The sequence below is a fragment of the Hyperolius riggenbachi genome, chromosome 5 (genome assembly GCF_040937935.1).
Source record: "Hyperolius riggenbachi isolate aHypRig1 chromosome 5, aHypRig1.pri, whole genome shotgun sequence".
Taxonomy (NCBI): domain Eukaryota; kingdom Metazoa; phylum Chordata; class Amphibia; order Anura; family Hyperoliidae; genus Hyperolius; species Hyperolius riggenbachi.
In genome coordinates, this window is record NC_090650.1 from 422919235 (window position 1) to 422938274 (window position 19040).

General features: G+C 43.8%; 1 protein-coding gene across 2 annotated transcripts in view; it reads right to left on the minus strand.

Moving 5' to 3' along the window:
* The window catches only part of KCNQ3 (potassium voltage-gated channel subfamily Q member 3), a 333527-nt gene extending 328985 nt beyond the window's left edge, over nucleotides 1-4542 (minus strand). For both annotated transcript variants that reach the window (XM_068238036.1, XM_068238035.1), the window contains exon 1: nucleotides 3686-4542. In XM_068238036.1, the coding sequence (XP_068094137.1) occupies nucleotides 3686-4014 (329 nt within the window). In that variant the 5' untranslated portion in view covers nucleotides 4015-4542. The remainder of the gene's footprint in view (nucleotides 1-3685) is intronic.
* Between the last annotated feature and the right edge of the window lie 14498 nt (nucleotides 4543-19040).

Genomic DNA, 19040 nt, shown 5'->3' on the forward strand with positions numbered 1-19040 from the left:
TTCTGCAATCGTATTGCAACGCCCCCTAAAGGTTACATCGCACATTACCGCTGCATTGCGATCACACAGTGAGGCATACATCCCAATTAAAGTATGCCTCACTCCCGGGTTCCCCTAGTGCTGCTTGGATACCACTTTTCACTATCTGGATCTAATTCGGATCCGGATACCCAGATATCCGATCCGAGTCAGATATCCGAGTTTAAAATTTTCCAATGCGGATCCGAATCGGATATCCGACCTCAGTATACGCCCGGATTCAGATATCCGGATAGAACACCGGAAAATGGCAAAAAAAACCTGTTCAGAGGTCTCTCTCTCTCCCTTCGAAATGGATTTTTGCCATTGAAGGTGATTTTGGCTTCTGCTCGGATATCTGAACTAAATATCCGCTCGGATTTCGGATTTCAGATGGGAAATCCAAGTTTGCTCGGATAATCAATTCGGATTTTAAAAAAATATCCGAATTGCTATTCAAAGTTCGGATAGTGGAAAAAGTTTGGATTATCTGGGTAGTTCGGATATCCGGAATCCGGATGAGCACCACTGCATATGACGTACGGCACCTCCTGCATCGCCACGGTGGGACCCGCTACACCGCGCCGTGATCACTGTGACAGCCCCATAGAATTATCACTACTACTGCAACAGATGAGGCCGCAGACAGGTAATGTATAGCTTGCTCTGAGCACCAGTAAGGACATTGGTCGCATTGTCGGTTATGCACTTGGCGGCAACGATTTTCATCCGATTCAGTTATAATAATCGAATCGGATGGTTGAGCGTCCGCCAAGTCACTACATGTATGGTTACCTATAGTGAAAAGTTGGTGGATGAGGGAAGATAAAAAAAAAAGTTAACGGTGACCACGCAATCGGACTGTCCAATTTGTATAGAATGTTATCACATTTGTGTAGTCTATAAGGTCTACCATACACTTCCATACACTACACAATCTGGAAGTACATTCTTAATACAATTTCAGCACATTTTGTAGTCTATAAGGTCTACCATACACTACACAATCTGGAAGTACAATCTTAACCTCTTGACGACCAGCTAACGCCGATTGGCGTAAACTGGTCGTCTGCGGGTTACCATGGAAACGGCCGCTCGATCGAGCGGCCTTTCCATGTCAGTTCACGGAGGGTGTCTCCGTGAACAGCCGGAGAGCCGCCGATCGCGGCTCGCCGGCAAAATGTGAACAGGCGGGGAAGAAATCCCCGCTGTTTACATCATACGGCGCTGCTGCGCAGCAGCGCTGTAAGGCAGATCGGCGATCCCCGGCCTCTGATTGGCCGGGGATCGCCGGCATATGATAGGCTGAAGCCTATCCTTCAATGCGCAGGACGGAACTCCGTCCTGCGCAGCTCACAGGGGAAGGGAGAGGGAGGGAGCGGGAGAGACGGCGGAAAGCGATGCGGAGGGGGACTTTGAAGAGCCCCCCCCCCCCGCTAAGCAACTGCAGCCGGCGGCGATCAGACCCCCCCAGCAGGACATCCCCCTAGTGGGGAAAAAAAGGGGGGTAGTCTGATCGCCCTGCTGCACTCCTGATCGGTGCTGCGGGCTGTAGAGCCCACGCAGCACCGATCAGTGCAGAAAGCCCTGGTCGGCAAGTGGTTAATACAATTTTACCACATTTTTTGTAGTCTATGGGCCTGATTCACAAAGAGGTGATAACTCATTTATCACGCCTAACAGACTTTAGGCGTGATAACCTTTGCACCGCTGAGTTAGCACCGCTTTGTGCTCTTTATCGCGCGCAAAGTCTTGCGCTATCACGCAATTCCGTGCGCAGCACCCATAGGGTTTAATGGGCACATCGCGCGCACTGCACCGTGCAATTGCGCGCGGGATTTCGCGCGAGTTTCATTTTATCACGCCTAAACTGAGTTTAGGCGTGATAAAGGGCTTTTCACAGGCATGCAAACACTTTGCACCGCTTTGTCAATCAGGCCCCATGAGTCTACCATATATACAGGTATTAGATAGTGATGTCGAGAGATAGATTAGTATATAGCAAACGTTATTACATAGATAGTGAGGTATAGAGACAGCAGATGTCGATAGATAGATAGATAGATAGATAGATAGATAGATAGATAGATAGATAGATAGATAAAGTTGTATAAGGTTGATGGATAGAGTTAGAGTATATTGCATACGTTATTACACAGATAATGAGGCATAGAGACAGCAGATGTTGATAGATAAATCGATAGATTGATCGATTGATGGAGATAAGTTGTACTGAGGTTGTGGTATGGAGTATATTGAATACCTTATTACATAGGTTATTACATTGGTCAGGTAGATAAACGCAGTACATATTATTGAATGGTGAGTTGAGACAGATATAAGTTATACTGAGTGCGAGATTATATAGCATAAATTACATAGTCAGGTATATAAACGCAGTAGATATTGATACGTTATTAGGTAGGTAGATATTGATAGTTACTAGAATGTGAGATGTAGAGATAGCTATCGCTAATAGATGGTGAGGTAGATTATAGACTCGACAGATATTGATGAGTATAGACCGGTTATTACACAGTGATAATGAAAGATAGTATATCGCAAACGTTATAAGTGCGTTATAGAGACAGCAAGTTAGATAGAGATACGTTGTAGTGAGGTTGAGGGATAGAGTATATGGCATAAGTTATTACATAGATGGCGTTGGCCAGGTAGATAAACGCACTCTATATTATTGAATGATGCGTTGAGACAGACCGATATACATTATAGTGAGTGCGAGATTATATTGCATAGGTATATAAACGCAGTAGATATTGAAAAGTTATTACGCAGGTAGACAGACACTTCATACACAGTGCAGTACACAGCAGCTTCAGGTATATAAATACAGTAGATATTGATACGTCATTAGGTAGGTAGATATTGATAAGTTACCAGGATGTGAGGTTGAGTGATAGATATTAATCGTAATAGAATAGTAATAGACAGTGAGGTAGATTTTGGGAAACAGATATCGAGGAGTATGGATAGATTATTAGATAGTGATGTCGAGAGATAGATTAGTACATTGCAAACATTATTACATAAATAGTGAGGCATAGAGACAGCAAATGTCAATAGATAGATGATAAGCTGGATGGATATGAGATAAGTTGTACTGTAGTGGGGTTGAGAGATAGAGTATATTGCATACCTTATTACATAGTAAGGTATACAGACAGCAGATGTCAATAGACAGATAAATGATAGATGATAAGCTGGATGGATATGAGATAAGTTGTAGTGAGGTCGAGGGATAGAGTATATTGCATACCTTATTATTACATAGTGAGGTATACAGACAGCAGATGTCGATAGATAGATAGATAGATAGATAGATAGAGATAAGTTGCAGTGAGGTTGAGGGATAGTGTTTATTGCATATGTTATTACATAGATGGCGTTGGTTAGGTATATAAACGCAGTCCATATTATTGAATGATGCGCGCAGACAGACAGATATAAGTTATACTGAGTGGGAGATTATATTGCATAAATTATTACATAGGTATATAAACAACAGTGACACTGATAAGTTATCAGATAGGTAGACAGACACTTCATACACAATACAGTACACAGCAGCCTCTATACAACCTATAGATCAATACAGTCAGCAGAGTAATCTGGAGTGAACTGGTCGGGGGACCAGCTTGGTACTCACACAAAGGCATGGTAGAGCAGTGCCCAACCTCTGGGTCTCTCCAGGGCATCGTAGATCAAAGTTTGGACCCTCCTGTACTTGTGGTTGTTCCTCTTGACCGGCCGGCTGCAGGTCAGGGGGGTCTTGGCCAGCAGCCCGATCCCCTGGGGGTTACGCTTGATGTCCTCCTTACCAGGTCCCACCAGCAGCAGAGTGCCATCCTTGTCCAGCCCTGAGCTGAGGGTGCTGGGCTCCAGGTCCCCTACTCCCCCCAGCGACCCCTTCTTCTTCTCCTCCTCCTTCCCATGCCTAGGCTGGCCCTCTGAGTGCGGCTGGCTCTTCAGCCCCATCTTCCTGTACAGCTGGGGGAAGCCTGGAAGAGGCCAATGCCATGATCTGACTCACCCACCCCACAGACACAACCTCACATGATGTCCTCCTCCTGCAGCATCAGCATCCATCCACAGTCCATCATCATCACCAGCAGCATCATCCCTCCCCTCTGCCTCCTCCTGATGGGTCCCCCAGTTCAGGTTAGGGAGTGGCCCATTGTAGCCCTCCAGCAGCACCAGGGACCATCACCTCCCAGACTGGAGCCTATTAGCATATTTTTGTTGATGCTGCCATGCAATGTGCGGTCAGATGCTGATGCTGTGCTGGATGAGGATGGATCTGGCTGTGAGGGGGCGAGGGATCCAGGCAATCAGTACATGATGTCTTCTGCACACCCCCCCTGGGTGGCCCCCCAGTTGTTGCAGACACAGCTGATGATGCTCAGAAGCAGGGGGAGGCAGGCAGGCAGCTGCCTAGGGAGAGGTCCACCATCCTGGTCCACCAGCAGCTATCACTGATGATCACTGCTGCTGCTCCTTCTTCCTGGGTGCCTGAGACTGGGAGAGTCCCGGAGATCCAGGGGGATGGAGGAGGAGGGAGCAGAGGAGGGACTGGAGCACATCACTACAATAACACTCACAGACAGGCAGCACATTCAGCAGCCACACAAGCTGCAAGCGGCTCTGAAGATGTGAATGAAGTACAATCCCCCCTCCCCTCTCTATAGGCTGGCAGGAGGAGGGGGGGCTCATGGCTTGAAGCTATAGTGGAGCTGCTGTCCAGCCAGCTGGAAGGGTTAATGGCAGTCAGATGGCTAAGTGTGCTACAGAGGACTCCTGCAGCTTGCTTGGATGGGGATCCTGGCTGATAGGAGTCTAGACTCTAGAGAACCCTGCTTCTGTGGAACTACAGGTCTCAGCATGTTATTACTGCTGATAAAGTGAGGATTCTTATCGGTGATTGCACTGATCAGTCAAACCATTTGGATGTTAAAGGCTACAGGTTTTGTATATGGTTATCATTTCCTTAAAGCGGACCCAAACCAAACATTTTTTTTAATTAAAAATCTTTAGTTGCACCACTCTGACACATACAAAGATAAATAAACACTCCTTCAAGCCTATGAGCATTTCAGTGCATGCTTTTCACCCTTCTCTTTTCATAGCTAGGGTTATACAGGTGGCAGCCTTTAGCAATTCCTCCATTGCCGGACACCACCTACTCCACCAGTGTGCCGGTTTCTGTCCCGGCAATTTGAAAGGAAGGGAGGAGTTCCTTCAATAAATGTAAAATATTTTATATTTGTCATCATGCAGCTGAAAAAAGGCTGCTATTTATTACTATAATTTAGAAAATATATTTTATTTCTGAAATCTTGTATTTTTAATTTGGATCCACTTTCAGGGCTGGAACCCACAGGAGCGCTTTTGGCAGCGTTTTGGCAGCGCTGCGATACGCTAGCACTTTGCCAAAACGCTGGGCCAATGTTAATGGATGGGGCAACTTCCACAGGAGCGTTTGCGTTTCCCAAAATCTTTTCAAAAGATTTTCAAGGGTTAAAAAGTAGTCTTATACGCAGGAATATACAGTATTCATTTCCGGGTGAAAGAGCTCACTTTCTGACTGACGCAAGGAAGTGAAAAAACGGAATTGCTCTGCAAAAGCGCTTTGTACAAAATTGTAGCGTGCTGTGGAGCACTGGGAGGGAAAAAAAGTGCAAAAAAATAGACGATTTCACATGTGAACAAAGCCTAATAGTGGTCCCAAATGTTCATTTCCAATTGTTCATAGAAAGAATCGTTTGATCGTTTGACAAATTGTATTGTTAGTGGCCACCTTAAAAATGATATTTAATAAAAATAAAAAACTCACTTGAATAAAATGATATAGTTTCTTTCCCCATTCAAATATATGGGCTGCATGACTTCTCTGAGTGCTGGAACCCACTAGAGCGATTTTTTGAGCGTTTAGGGAGCGTGATAAATCGCTAGCTATTTCCCTAAACGCTCTGCCAATGTAAATGGATGGTGCAAATTCCACAGAAGCGATTGCGATTAGCAAAATCGCAAATGCAGCATTTTGTTAGCGTTTGCGCTTCAATGTAAAGTATATAATCGCTGGCGTAATCGCTCATCAAAACCTGCAGGGAGCGATTTTACTAGCGTTTTAAAGTTACTGCACACTAACAAAATTAAAAATAATTGAAAGGACTAATCAGACTTTAAAATGCTAATCGCAACACAACCGCTGGCAAATTGATTACACTTTCTAAAATCGATCCCTAAAAACGCTCAGAAAATCGCTTACAAACTCCTCATACAAAACGCTAGCAATTGTGATTAGCGATAGCGTTTTGTAGTGGTTCCAGGCCTGAAGGTGGGCTGTGCTATCTTGTAGGGATGAGGGACAGCCAGTAAGATGCAAATAATACCATGTCATGAGGATGTATTTTTTTTCCAGCTTGCAAACAGTCCAATGCTGCTGCATCTGCCACATTGGATTGGTTAGTTTTCAAATGACATGAAATTAGCATACAAATTGACAAATACACACTTTTTCAAACAGGGGTGTAACAATAGACCCTGCAAGGGATGCAGCCGCAGGGGGTCCTGTTGGGGGAGAATTTTCTTTTCCCTGTCCTGAGACTGATAACTAAGGGCACAGAGAGAAAAAAAGATTTCTGCTCTCTGCACAATAGTTGTAATGACTGCATCTGTTTAGCCACTGATAAGGAATCATACAAAGTTTTGTAGACCAAGAATTGTAGACAGTCCCTATTCAGTGTGCAGCAGGCTCTTGTGTACAGCGCTCAGCCCCCAACCTACCTACCCCTCCCCAAGTGCACTGTAGTGTAGTGATGCTGGAGGAGTCTGCAGAGACAGTTCTGCTCCATCAGAGATGGACAGAGGCCTAGTGCACACCAGAGCGGTTCTGCGGCGGTTTGCGATCCGCTTGCGAGTGCGAATCCGCTAGGGTTATGTATTTCAATGGGCTGGTGCACACCAAAACGGGAGGCGTTTTGCAGAAACGCATACTCCCGGGCTGCTGCAGATTTTGGATTGCGGATGCGTTTCTGCCTCAATGTTAAGTATAGGAAAAACGCAAACCGCTCTGAAAAACGGCACTTCAGAGCGGTTTGCCAGGCGTTTTTTGTTACAGTAGCTGTTCAGTAACAGCTTTACTGTAACAATACATGAAATCTACTGCACCAAAAACGCTTCACAAAACAGCAAAATGCTAGCTGAAACGCTGCAGAAAAAGAAGAAAAAGCGTTTCAAAATCTGCTAGCATTTTGCGGATCTGCTAGCGGTTTTTGGTGTGCACCAGGCCATAGTGAGTGTAATAAGCTGAGGCTGGGAGCACACTTGTCTGGCGGTTTTCTGTGTGCGTTTTCTGCTCACCATGTGTGTCTGTATGTGTGAAACATGCATGTTTTATCACATAAGCTAATGTAATTGATAGAGAAAATGTGTGCAGTGCTTCACTGCTGTCTGGTTTTATCTGCATGGGGAAAACACATTCGAGTGTGCACTAGCCTAACGGTTATACATGTCAGTACAAAACATGCTGTGAACAGTATAAACGTGCATACACGTCAATACTCTCCTGCACCGTATACCATTGCTTGACACATTTTGGCAAGTTACAGGAAAAATAATTACGTGCACGACGCTGCCCGCTAGCCCGGACATCAATGAATGAGAAAAAAAACGTTCCCGTTCGTTGATCTCAGCCCCCCAGCAGTGATCGGCTGCTTCTATGAGAAGCAGCGCGATCATTGTGAAAAAAAAAAGTTTCCCAGCCTCCCTGAGTTTCCTGTAAGCGTCGCAAAACAATTACTGTGGCCATCTTGTAGCCAAAAAGTAAAACTACAGTCAAAAACATTTTTCATATACAAATACATTATAAATTAACTCCCACACTCCCAAAATTTTTTTTTTTTTTTGTAATAAAAAGAAGAAAAAAATTACAATAAAAAAAATACATAAATAGTTACTTTAGGGACTGAACTCTTTAAATATTTATGTCAAGATGGTATAACACTGTTACAAAACTGAAAAAATGCACCTTTATTTCCAAATAAAATATTGGCGCCAAACATTGTGATAGGGACATAATTTAAATGGCGTAATAACCGGGACAAATGGGTAAATACATTTCATTGATTTTAATCACAGTAGCATGCATTATTTAAAAACTATAATGGCCGAAAACTGAAAAATAATGATTTTTTTCCCCACATTTTTTCATATTTTACCATTAAAACACGTCCTACTAATATAATAAATGGGAAAGTTCGGATGTTTGGATGTTTGGATGTTTGTTACTCGATCACGCAAAAACGGCTGAATGGATTTGAATGAAATTTGGCACACTTTGGCACACGGATTTGAATGAAAATTGGCATTCCCATAACCAAAAAGAGACAAATACAAATTTAATTGGAAAATGTAAACTGCAGCCATTCTTAGGTGTGTTTAGCTTCTAAAGGTGCGTACACACATGCGACTATAGTCGTTTGTAACGATCGTTCCCCGATCTTTACCAACGACGATCGTTACAAAAAACGAACCACCGACTATTAAGGCAAACGACGAACGAGCCAAATCGCTACAAAAGTAAGTTCTGTCTCGGCGGATTTTAACCAACGACGATCGTTTGCAAAAGTAGCACATCGTTGGAAACGGTCGTTCGTACTAGGCTTGACATGCGCATTTCACTATTTCTCTGTGAAACTTCTCATTTTTATGCGCAGGCGCAATAGTTGCTTTACATGATGTAACGTTCGTTCTAACGATCAGATCGTTACACACCTTTTAAAACTATCTTTACATAGGTCGTTCTTTCATCAATTAAAAGTTCGTTCGTCGTTCTCAACGAACGATCGTTGTCGCATGTGTGTATGTAGCATAAGGGTAGAATGGTTAATTTGCATATATTCAGCAGTGATGCCCTGGGAGATATCTCAAGCTCACTCCAACCTGAATTATCGCAAATTCTTTCTGTTTTAAGAAAGCAAACTTTTGTTTTTCTTAACATCTTAGTAAGGGGGCTTTTAGGACCATTGTAGTCCCTTACACACTCCAATAAGTTCTGGGTCACCATGAGAGTTGCTGGTTAGTCTGTACCTCTCGGTGTTACAAGCCCTACTGCATAGAGCCAAATTAATCTTTGCCATGCACTGATGAGGATCAAACAATCCAAAACAGTCTGTATGCATGTTGGATTGTTATGGCTCTGTACAAATTAACAAGCTGACACATCATTGCATTCCAGCGGTTCTGGAGGTGTGTTTAGCTTCTAAGGGTAATAATGGTTAATTTGCATATATTCAGCAGTGATGTACTGGGAGACATCTCAAGCTCACTCCAACCTAAATTATCGCAAATTCTTTGTGTTTTAAGAAAGCAAACTTTTGTTTTTCTTACAGGGTTCTCAAACTTTGCACAGTTGGTTGTTGGGTGACTAGGGTTATTATTCAGAAAAGTGGTTGGAGCCTATAAAAGCCTATCAAAATTCACCTATTGATTTTCAAGGGGAATATTTACATTTCTGCCATTCTTGCACTGTTAATGGCACAAGCCTCAAACCTGGTATAGTTGATCATTGGGTGACTGGGGTTCAATTTCAGAAAGGGGGTGGAGCCACAAATAGCCAATCAGATTTGTTTCATTCCAAATCAAATTATTGTTGCCAAACACTGCAAAGCTCACAAACTTGGTAATTGAGTAATTGATTAATTGTGTGTTAAGGTTAGGAAAGTGGGCACAGCCAACACCAGCCAAATACATAAGCGGGCAACGCAGGGTCATAAGTGGGCGGAGACAAATACAAATTTAACTGGGAAAATGTAAACAGCAGCCATTCTTACACTGTTAATGGTAGGGTTCTCAAACTTTGCACAGTTGGTTACTGGCTGACTGGGATTAATATTCAGAAAAGTGGGTGGAGCCTACAAAAAACAATCAAAAATTACCTATTGATTTTTCAGGGGAATATTTCATTGCTGCCATTCTTGCACTGTTAATGGCACAAGCCTCAAACCTGGTACAGTTGATCATTGCGGGACTGGGGTTTAAATTTATATAAGGGGGTGGAGCCCCAAACAGCCAATCTGATTTGTTTCATTTTAATGCAGGTTATTGATGCCAAAGACCGCAAAGCTCACAAACTTGGTCATTGAGTAATTGAGTGTTAGGGTTAGGAAAAGTGGGCGCAGCCAACACCAGCCAAATACATAATCGGGCAATGCTGGGTCATCAGTAGGCGGAGACAAATACAAATTTCACTGAGAAAATGTAAACTGCAGCAATTCTTACACTATTAATGGTAGGGTTCTCAAACTTTGCACAGTTGGTCAATGGGTGACTGAGATTAATATTCAGAAAAGTGGGTGGAGCCTACAAAAGCCAATCAAAATCCACCTATTAATCTTTAAGGGGAATATTTAATTGATGCCATTCTTGCACTGTTAATGGCACAAGCCTCTTGCACTGTTAATAACCTGTACCTGGTACAGTTGGTCATTGGGTGATTGGGGTTCAAATTCAGAAAAGGGGTGGAGCCACAGCCAATCAGATTTATTTTATTTCAATGCAAATTATTGATGCCAAAGACCGTAAAGCTCACAAACTTGGTCATTAAGTAATTTTGTGTTAGGGTTAGAAAAAGTGGGCGGAGCCAACACCAGCCAAATACATACCTGGGCAATGCCGAGTCATCAGTGGGCGGAGACAAGCACAAATTTCACTGGGAAAATGTAAACTGCAGCCATTCTTACACTATTAATTGTAGGGTTCTAAAACTCTGCACAGTTGGTCACTGGGTGACTGGGCTTAATATTCAGAAAAGTGGGTGGAGCCTACAAAAACCAATCACAATTCACCTATTGATTTTCAAGGCAAATATTTAATTGCTGCCATTTTTGCACTGTTAATGGCACAAGCCTCAAACCTGGTACAGTTGATTATTGGGTGACTGGGGTTAAATATTTAGAAAAGGGGTGGGGCCACAAACAACGAATCAGATGTGTTACATTTCAATGAAAATTATTCATGCCAAAGACCACAAATCTCACAAACTTGGTCATTGACTATTGACAATTGTGTGTTAGGGTTAGAAAAAGTGGCCACAGCCAACAGCAGCCAAATACATACCCGGGAAACATTTGGACAATGGACATCAGTGGGTGGAGAAAAATACAAATTTCACTGCCAGAATGTAAACTGCAGCCATTCTTACACTGTCTGTCAATGGCAGGGTTCTTAAACTTTGCACAGTGGGTGACTGGGATTAATATTCAGAAAAGTGGGTGGAGCCTACAAAAGCTAATCAAAATTCACCTATTGATTTTCAAAGGAGTGGAGCCACAGCCAATTAGATTTATTTAATTTCAATGCCAATTATTGATGCCAAAGACCGCAAAGCTCACAAACTAGGTCATCATTGAGTACCGTAATTGTGTGTTAGGATTAGAAAAAGTGGGCAGAGCTAACACTAGCCAATTACATACCCGGGCAACGCCGGGCGACCAGCTAGTTTAGAATAAAATAATTATTGGCATAATGTCCCACCTAAAGAAAGCGTAATTGGTGGCAAAAAAAAACAAGATATAGTTAATTTAATTGCGATAAGTAATGATAAAGTTATAGACGAATGAATGGAAGGAACGCTGAAAGGTGATCCAGGCGTGCTCCAGGGGTAAAACCCCTCAGTTGTGAAGTGGTTAAATCTACTTTTTAAGTTTTTACTGTTTTGTTGTTTTTGCTCAATAACACATTCATTGAAGTATGCCAGAGCTAAAATCTATGAATTATTGACCCTTGTCATCCCTTTCCTGCTCTCAGAAGCCATTTTCTGCTAGGAAAGTGTTTTATAGTTGTACTTTCTTATCAGTGAGGGGCACGCTGTAGTCTGACCCAGTCCTGACTCAGACAGGAACTGCCACTTAGGCCCGGAACCCACTACAAAACGCTATCGCTAATTGCAATCGCTAGCGTTTTTAATGAGCGTTTTGTAAGGGATTTCATGAGCGTTTTCTGGCGATTTTGGTAGTGGTTTTAAAAAGTGTAAGCGTTTTGCCAGCGATTTGCGATTAGCGTTTTCATTCTGATTGGTCCTTTCAATTAATTTTTTTTTTCCAATTTGCAGTTATTTAAAACTGCTAGCAAATCGCTCCATGTAGGTTTTGACGAGCGATTATGCCAGCGTTTATATACTTTACATCGCAGAAACGCTAACGCTAAAAATGCTGCATGTCTTGTGTTTGCGATTTTGGTAATCGCAATTGCTCCAGTGGAATTTGGTCCATCCATTAACATTAGCTGAGCGTTTAGGGAAATCGCTAGTGTTTTCAATCACTCATAAAAATAGCTCTGGTGGGTTCCAGAGAAAGAAAAGAAAGTAACACAGCATAGTTATTAGTGTGCTTGGCACTGTATGCACATGTCTATCTCATCATGTCACATGTCACTTCGGGTGTCCTTTAATACAGAGGGTACCACCTAATACTAAGGGGCACCTGTAGCTAACTATGACAGGCAGGTGAAGTAAGGGAAGAAGTGACAGCGGGGACAGCCAGCACTCTTGCGGTGCGGTTCGGCGGGGGTTTGTAGGTTCATGGAGGGGGAAGTCTGGCGTGCCAGGACATCTGTGTCTATAGGCTCCTGTGATGAAAAATCCAGGCCTAAAGGTGCGTACACACATGCGACTATAGTCGTTTGAAACAATCGTTCCCCGATCATTTCAAACGACGATCGTTTAAAAAAAAGCAGCCAACGACCATTAAGTCTAACGACGGACAAGCTAGATCGTTAAAAACAAACGATCTAGCTTGGCGGATTTTTCCCATCGACGATCGTTTGCAAAAGTAGTACATCGTTGGAAAACGGTCGTTCGTACTAGGCTAGACATGCTCATTTTGATATTTCTCTTTGTAAATTTTCATTTTTATGAACAAGCGCAATAGTTGCTTTACGTGATGTAACGTTCGTTCTAACAATCAGATCGTTACACACCTTTAAAAGCTAACTTCACTTAGGTCGTTCTTTCGTCAATTAAAAGTTCGTTCGTCGTTCACAACGAACGATCGTTGTCGTATGTGTGTACGTAGCTTGAGTATACTCTTCCGACTATCAGCACACCTCCATGAAAAAGACAAATTGAGATGCATAGCGTAAAAAATCTTGTCTTTTTATTCCACCATCACTCTGTCCACACGGTCTGCCTGTAAATACAGGCAGTGTACAGGAATTGTGGCAACTGGCAGAGCACCTTACACAGTGTATCGGCTTTATTGGTCAGGAGGCTGCTGTAACCTCAGCCTTGCATTATGAAATACAATGCTGTCAGCTGACTCTGTTTACTACAGTCTCTCTGCAGAGACAGGATTGTCTCATCTTCCCATTACTGTAACCATGAATCCTTCTCGCTTTCCAGAATCGGTGACGTCTTCTAGGCCGAGGCTTATCTACTACTCTCCTAATAGTAATTGTTTATTGATTAGGGTCCCCGAGATGGTGGCGGCAGCCACATGTCTTCCCTGTATGAAGATATTCTCTGATACGTCAGTGACAGTAATTCATGCGAGTGTATGTGCATCCCTGCCTGCATGTAGCTATTATAGCGATGATTAATGAGATGCAAATATTTCCTAGTTCATGCAAATTTATGTAAAATTTTAAGCAAATATATGCAGCTTGAAAGTGGACCAATTAAGTTAAACCTGGGTGGGCCTTGATTGGTCCATATTCAAGCTGCATATATTTGCATACAAATTTACATAAATCTGCATGAAATAAAAAATATTTGCATCCATTGATCATCCCTAGCTAGAATATAAAACTATGCATAATTAGGGATGGTCATTTACATGCAAATAATTCTTGATGCAGAAGAATGCCATATTGGATGCCAGGGCCGGGCCGAGGCAAAGGCTGGAGAGGCTCCAGCCTCAGGGCGCAGTGTAGGAGGGAGCGCAAAATTCATTCAGCTGTCATTTGAAATTTTGTTTGAAGCAGAAAGAAATAAGAAAAGGGGATACATAGTAGTGACTGCAAGCCAAATAACTAGATATTAAGGTGTTGGGGAGGTTGTGGGCCCTGTGGCCCTCTTAGTCTAATAGCAATCAGTGTGTGATGGCTGGGGTGGAAGGGATGGAGGGGCGCACTTTGGTGTCTCAGCCTTGGGTGCTGGAGGACCTTGTCCCAGCTCTGTTGGATGCAACTTCCGATTGGAAATCTAAAATGAGATTTTTGCAAAAATGCCGCATTACCACATCTCGGTAATTTTTGCCCAGTCACAGAACTCGGAAGCAATGGACCAATCAGAGAGCGCAGAGTCAACTCGTAAGTATTTGGCCAATCAGTGAATGCATAAAATGTCCAGAAAAAGACTCCTCGGAAATTGGAAATCCACAGAATCGGAAATCTGCATTTCTGACCATCTTTAAAATGGACCAATCCTACGAAGCCGAGGGGGGATTTGATTAGGGCATTTTCAAGCAGCATAAATTCGCATTTGGCTCTAGACCAGCACTTTAGACAAAATAAAAAAAACGACTGATCATTAGATAATCAGGTGCAAAATTAAATATTTGGGGAAATCAAAATAGAGTGGGGTGAGCAGCAAGATGCCATAAAAATAGGAGTTTCTTTTGTAAAACAAAAAACATTTCTGTTGCCGCATGGATGAATCACACATGCAGGGGCATTAGGGCTGCATCTATGCCACAGAATTTGCTCAGGACTGACACTAAGGCCAGGAACTCACTAGTAATTGCCGCAGTGCTGTGTGCAGCGATTTCGAGGGCGACTGCACTTGCGGTTCCCGATGCTTAGAAGTGCTGTACAGTAAACTGTACAACGCTTCCGATTAGCTATTCACGAGGGCAGGGACGTTCTAGACTTTTTTTTTTCTGCCTGAGGCAAACTTGTGAGGCTGTACGGAAGTACAGTGGGCAGCATTGCAGGAAGTGATGCAAGTGGTGGAACGCAAACTGGTGAGTCATTGCTTTCCACGCTCGATGCCTGAAACAATACAAATGCTGTGCAATGAGCTGGAGGAGGAGCATGGATGTGGGAGCCCCAGGTGAGGGGGAGGAGTCTGACCTCCCCACCGCTGTGCTCGATGCTCCCCCTTCCTGGCTGCTACCTCCTTCAGCTCAGCGACACCTCCCCCCCAAGGCCAGACACACACACGCACGCACGCACGCACGCACACGCACGCATGCACGCACGCACGCACACACACACACACACACACACACACACACACACACACACACACACACACACACACACACACACACACACACACGTCGCTTTAGGAACCTGCCTCACAGCGATGGGACGGCGGTGCACTGGGAAGGGGGGAGTTAATAGACTTTATTATACTTACCAGGTGTCTCTCTGTGGCCCCGCCCCCTAAAGGAAGAGGTCATGGGTGCTTCTCTAGGACCAATCAGAGAAGCGCCTGCGACCTCTTCCTTTAGGAAGCGGGACTACGGATGGAAGCCAGAAATACAGACACGCTGTAAGTATAAATATCTTTATTTAAATTGTCAATCACTCTCCGCCCAAATTGCTGCAAAATCTCTTTTCAAAGGGATTTTGCAGTACTACTATAGCGCAAACTGCATGTCCTGCTCAAAATGCTGCATGTCCTGCAATTGCAATGACCCCTAATCGCAATCGCACTAGTGGGTTCCCCACCGCTCTCTTTCGCTGTCAAGTGATTTGGGGAATCGCTGGCGATTGTTGGTGGTCCCAAACGCTGCCAAAACCGCCCACGTGGTCCCAGCCCTAGAGCCACATTCACAGTAGCGCATTGCAATGCAGTGTGCAGGGTTTCCACCTCATCCCTTTAAATACCTGCACATATGAATTATACTTGCCTTGTGGCTAGTTAGATGCAGTTTAGGCACTGATTATGTGTGAGTAGCCCCAGAACCTGTATAACTTACGTGTCGGTATTTAAAGGGGAACTGATGAGAGAGCTATATGGAGGCTTCCATGTTTATTTCCTTTTAAGCAATACCAGTTGCCTGACAGCCCTGTTGATCCTCTGCCTCTAATACTATTAGCCATAGCCCCTGAACAAGCATGCAGCAGATCAGGTGTTTCAGACTTTAAAGTCAGATCTGACAAGACTAGCTGCATGCTTGTTTCTGGTGTTATTCAGATACTACTGCAGAGAAATAGATTAGCAGGGCTGCCAGGCAACTGGTATTGATTAAAAGGAAATAAACATGGTAGTCTCCGTATACCTCTTACTTCAGTTCCCCTTTAAAGGGATGGCAGTGTGACGGCTGCTATGTAACGTGGCTTACCGCACTGCAACCACCTACGCAACAATCGCAGTGAGGTGGGAGCGTTGCGGTATAACGGGTTGCAGTATTGTAACGTGCTGCATGCAGTGTGTTACCGGTAAACGCGTATGTTAACAGTACTACTGGTTAATGGCTAAAGGCTTCATTGTACCACCTGACGCAACACAAACATAACGTGTGCTGCCGCTGTCCCGATTTGTTGCGTTCCTGCTGTCACAGGGAGCTCATTGCACGATTCTGTGAACGTGGCCTTGGGACCCACTGATCGTACTTTTCCAGTGCTTGCCGATCGCTGCCGATCGCTGTCGATCACCAAAGTGCTACAGCAGTGGATCCCGGTGGGGGTGATTCCACATGCAGAATAGCACATCACTGCCTGCAGTAGCTAAATCGCGATTGCGGCGGGCAATGCTTTAAAATCACGGCACTTCAGTGATTTGGCAAATCGCTGGCACTTTCTGATTTGCCGCAAAGTGCTCTTAGTGGGTCCCAGCCCTAAAGCCTGTTTCACACTCAGGGCTTAATTCACTAAACCGTCATAACTCCTATCACGGCCATTTTCGGGCGCATTTTCGCACACAAACACAAATTTTTGCTCGCAATCGCAAATTTTTGAGCGAAAAAGGACGTGATTGGGTGCGAAAATTTGCAATCACACGAAAACACGTGTAAAAAACGGCCATGATATCAGTTATCACGGTTTAGTGACTCAAGTCCTAAGTCCGTTGCATTGTGTTGCAACCAACAATATAATGCCATCGCAACACGATGCAATAATATTCCTATGGAGTTTTCACATGGAGAGCAGTGCTGCGGGTTCTGACGCAGTAAAGTGCGGCATGTTGTGCGTTAGCCCGGTAACGCCCTCGTTTACACTGACTGTGAAGCATACTGTCATTGTACTGCGTGCTTCACTGTGTAATCTCATTTCGGGCTCGTTGCCATGTGCATGCGAATTTTCGTGCGAATTCGCATGAAAATTCGCATGGATGACGATGTATGCGAATTTAACCATGGCAATGCCGGTGTGCTTTTCCATTGATTTCATGCGAATTCGCATACCAAAACAGCATGCGAATTTCCTAATAAATACATTAGCGGCGATTCGCATGCATTCCACTCGCAGCCGAATTCTGCGGCTCTTTTGTGCATTTTTTCACCGCTGAAAAAAACCCACCTCAACAACGCTACAGTGGAAACAGGCCCATCCACTTGCATTATATGTGCGAATCCGCATGCGTTGGGCGCATGCGGATTCGCGATAGTGGAAACGAGCCCTTCATTTTTTTTTCACAGAATTGAGTTGGAGAAGGGAGAGAGAAAAAATGTATTATTGAGTAAAACATGCATAAAATTAAATCTGTCACGAACAGTTATTTTACGTTCCTGTATGTTGGACACGCTGCTGTGGTTGTCTCAGGGAAACCAAACACACGCGTCTTGTTGTACAAATCTGACTTCATTACATTGTGTGTAGGAGAGTGAAGGGGTCACTAAGCAGCCCAACTTCATGGTTCAGGTAAATCCCAGTGTAAACAACGTCCGATCGCAGCTCCCCCAGCCGTGGGGATCAGAAGCTGATGGCACCTCTGACAAGCCCCCCCCTGGCACAGTTCAGCTGCTTCTTTCATCAGTTTCCATGACCACCAGCAATAAGTGTGAAAACAGCTTAGATGCAGATATGTTATGGACAGGTAGGAGGGGATTTCTAGGTATCATTTATAGCACATTGCAAACATTACATTTATTTTTACAGTGTAAAGCTGAGCAGCCCACAGACATCTGATCGCTGATGATCGCCGTTAGAACCGTGGGGGGAGAATTCTGAGATCTTTCTTAGTTTACTATTCTTTTATGTTGCTTCTTTGCCTTGCTGGAAAAGTATTTTAGAGGACACCTGAAGTGAAAAGTATATGGAGGCGGCCATATTTATTTCCTTTTAAACCATGCAGATTGCCTGGCTGTCCTGCTGGTCCTCTGCCTCTGAGGCTGCTTTCACAGTGGGATGTTAAAGTCCCACGTTAGTGCAGCCTGTAACGCAGCCCAACTCACAGCAATGATAAATCAATGGGCTGGTCACAGTGCCCAGGTTGCATTGGAGTGTAACGCAGCACGTCAAATCAAAGTGCTGCATGCTGTGCGTTATACTCGTATTTGGCTGCGTTAGATTGTTTGCACAAGCTCAGTAATGTTTGTTTTAGAAAAAAAAAGTGCCGCATGCACCGTTTTTGTTCGATCCGTATGCGTCAAAAAGTACACATCAAGAGACGCATAACGCAGTTCAATGTAACGTCCAACTTCAAAGCTAACATGCGTTGCGTTAGGGGCATGTTATGCAACCTTAACGTAGCATCAAGCAGAACGTCTTAGTGTGAAAGAGCCCTAAGGCTGTGTTCCCACTAGAGCGGAGAACGGATGGTTTGTATGCCGTTGTAATGATATCATTGAACATCGATATGCAGAAGTTAATGCAGTTGCATACCTCCCAACTTTTTGAGATGAGAAGGAGGGACACTTAAGTCACGCCCCTGCCACACCCCTGATCACGCCCCCATCACACCCCTAGTCACGCAAAAGAAGATTTCATTAGAAAAATATGTTATTTTATAATTCAAGCCAAACTGTTCCTTTCTATCCTGCTTCATTTTCCTTCATATTAACATTTGAAAATAAGAAATACATCAATTTAAAAGATGGGAATAAAGTTTAGAGGCA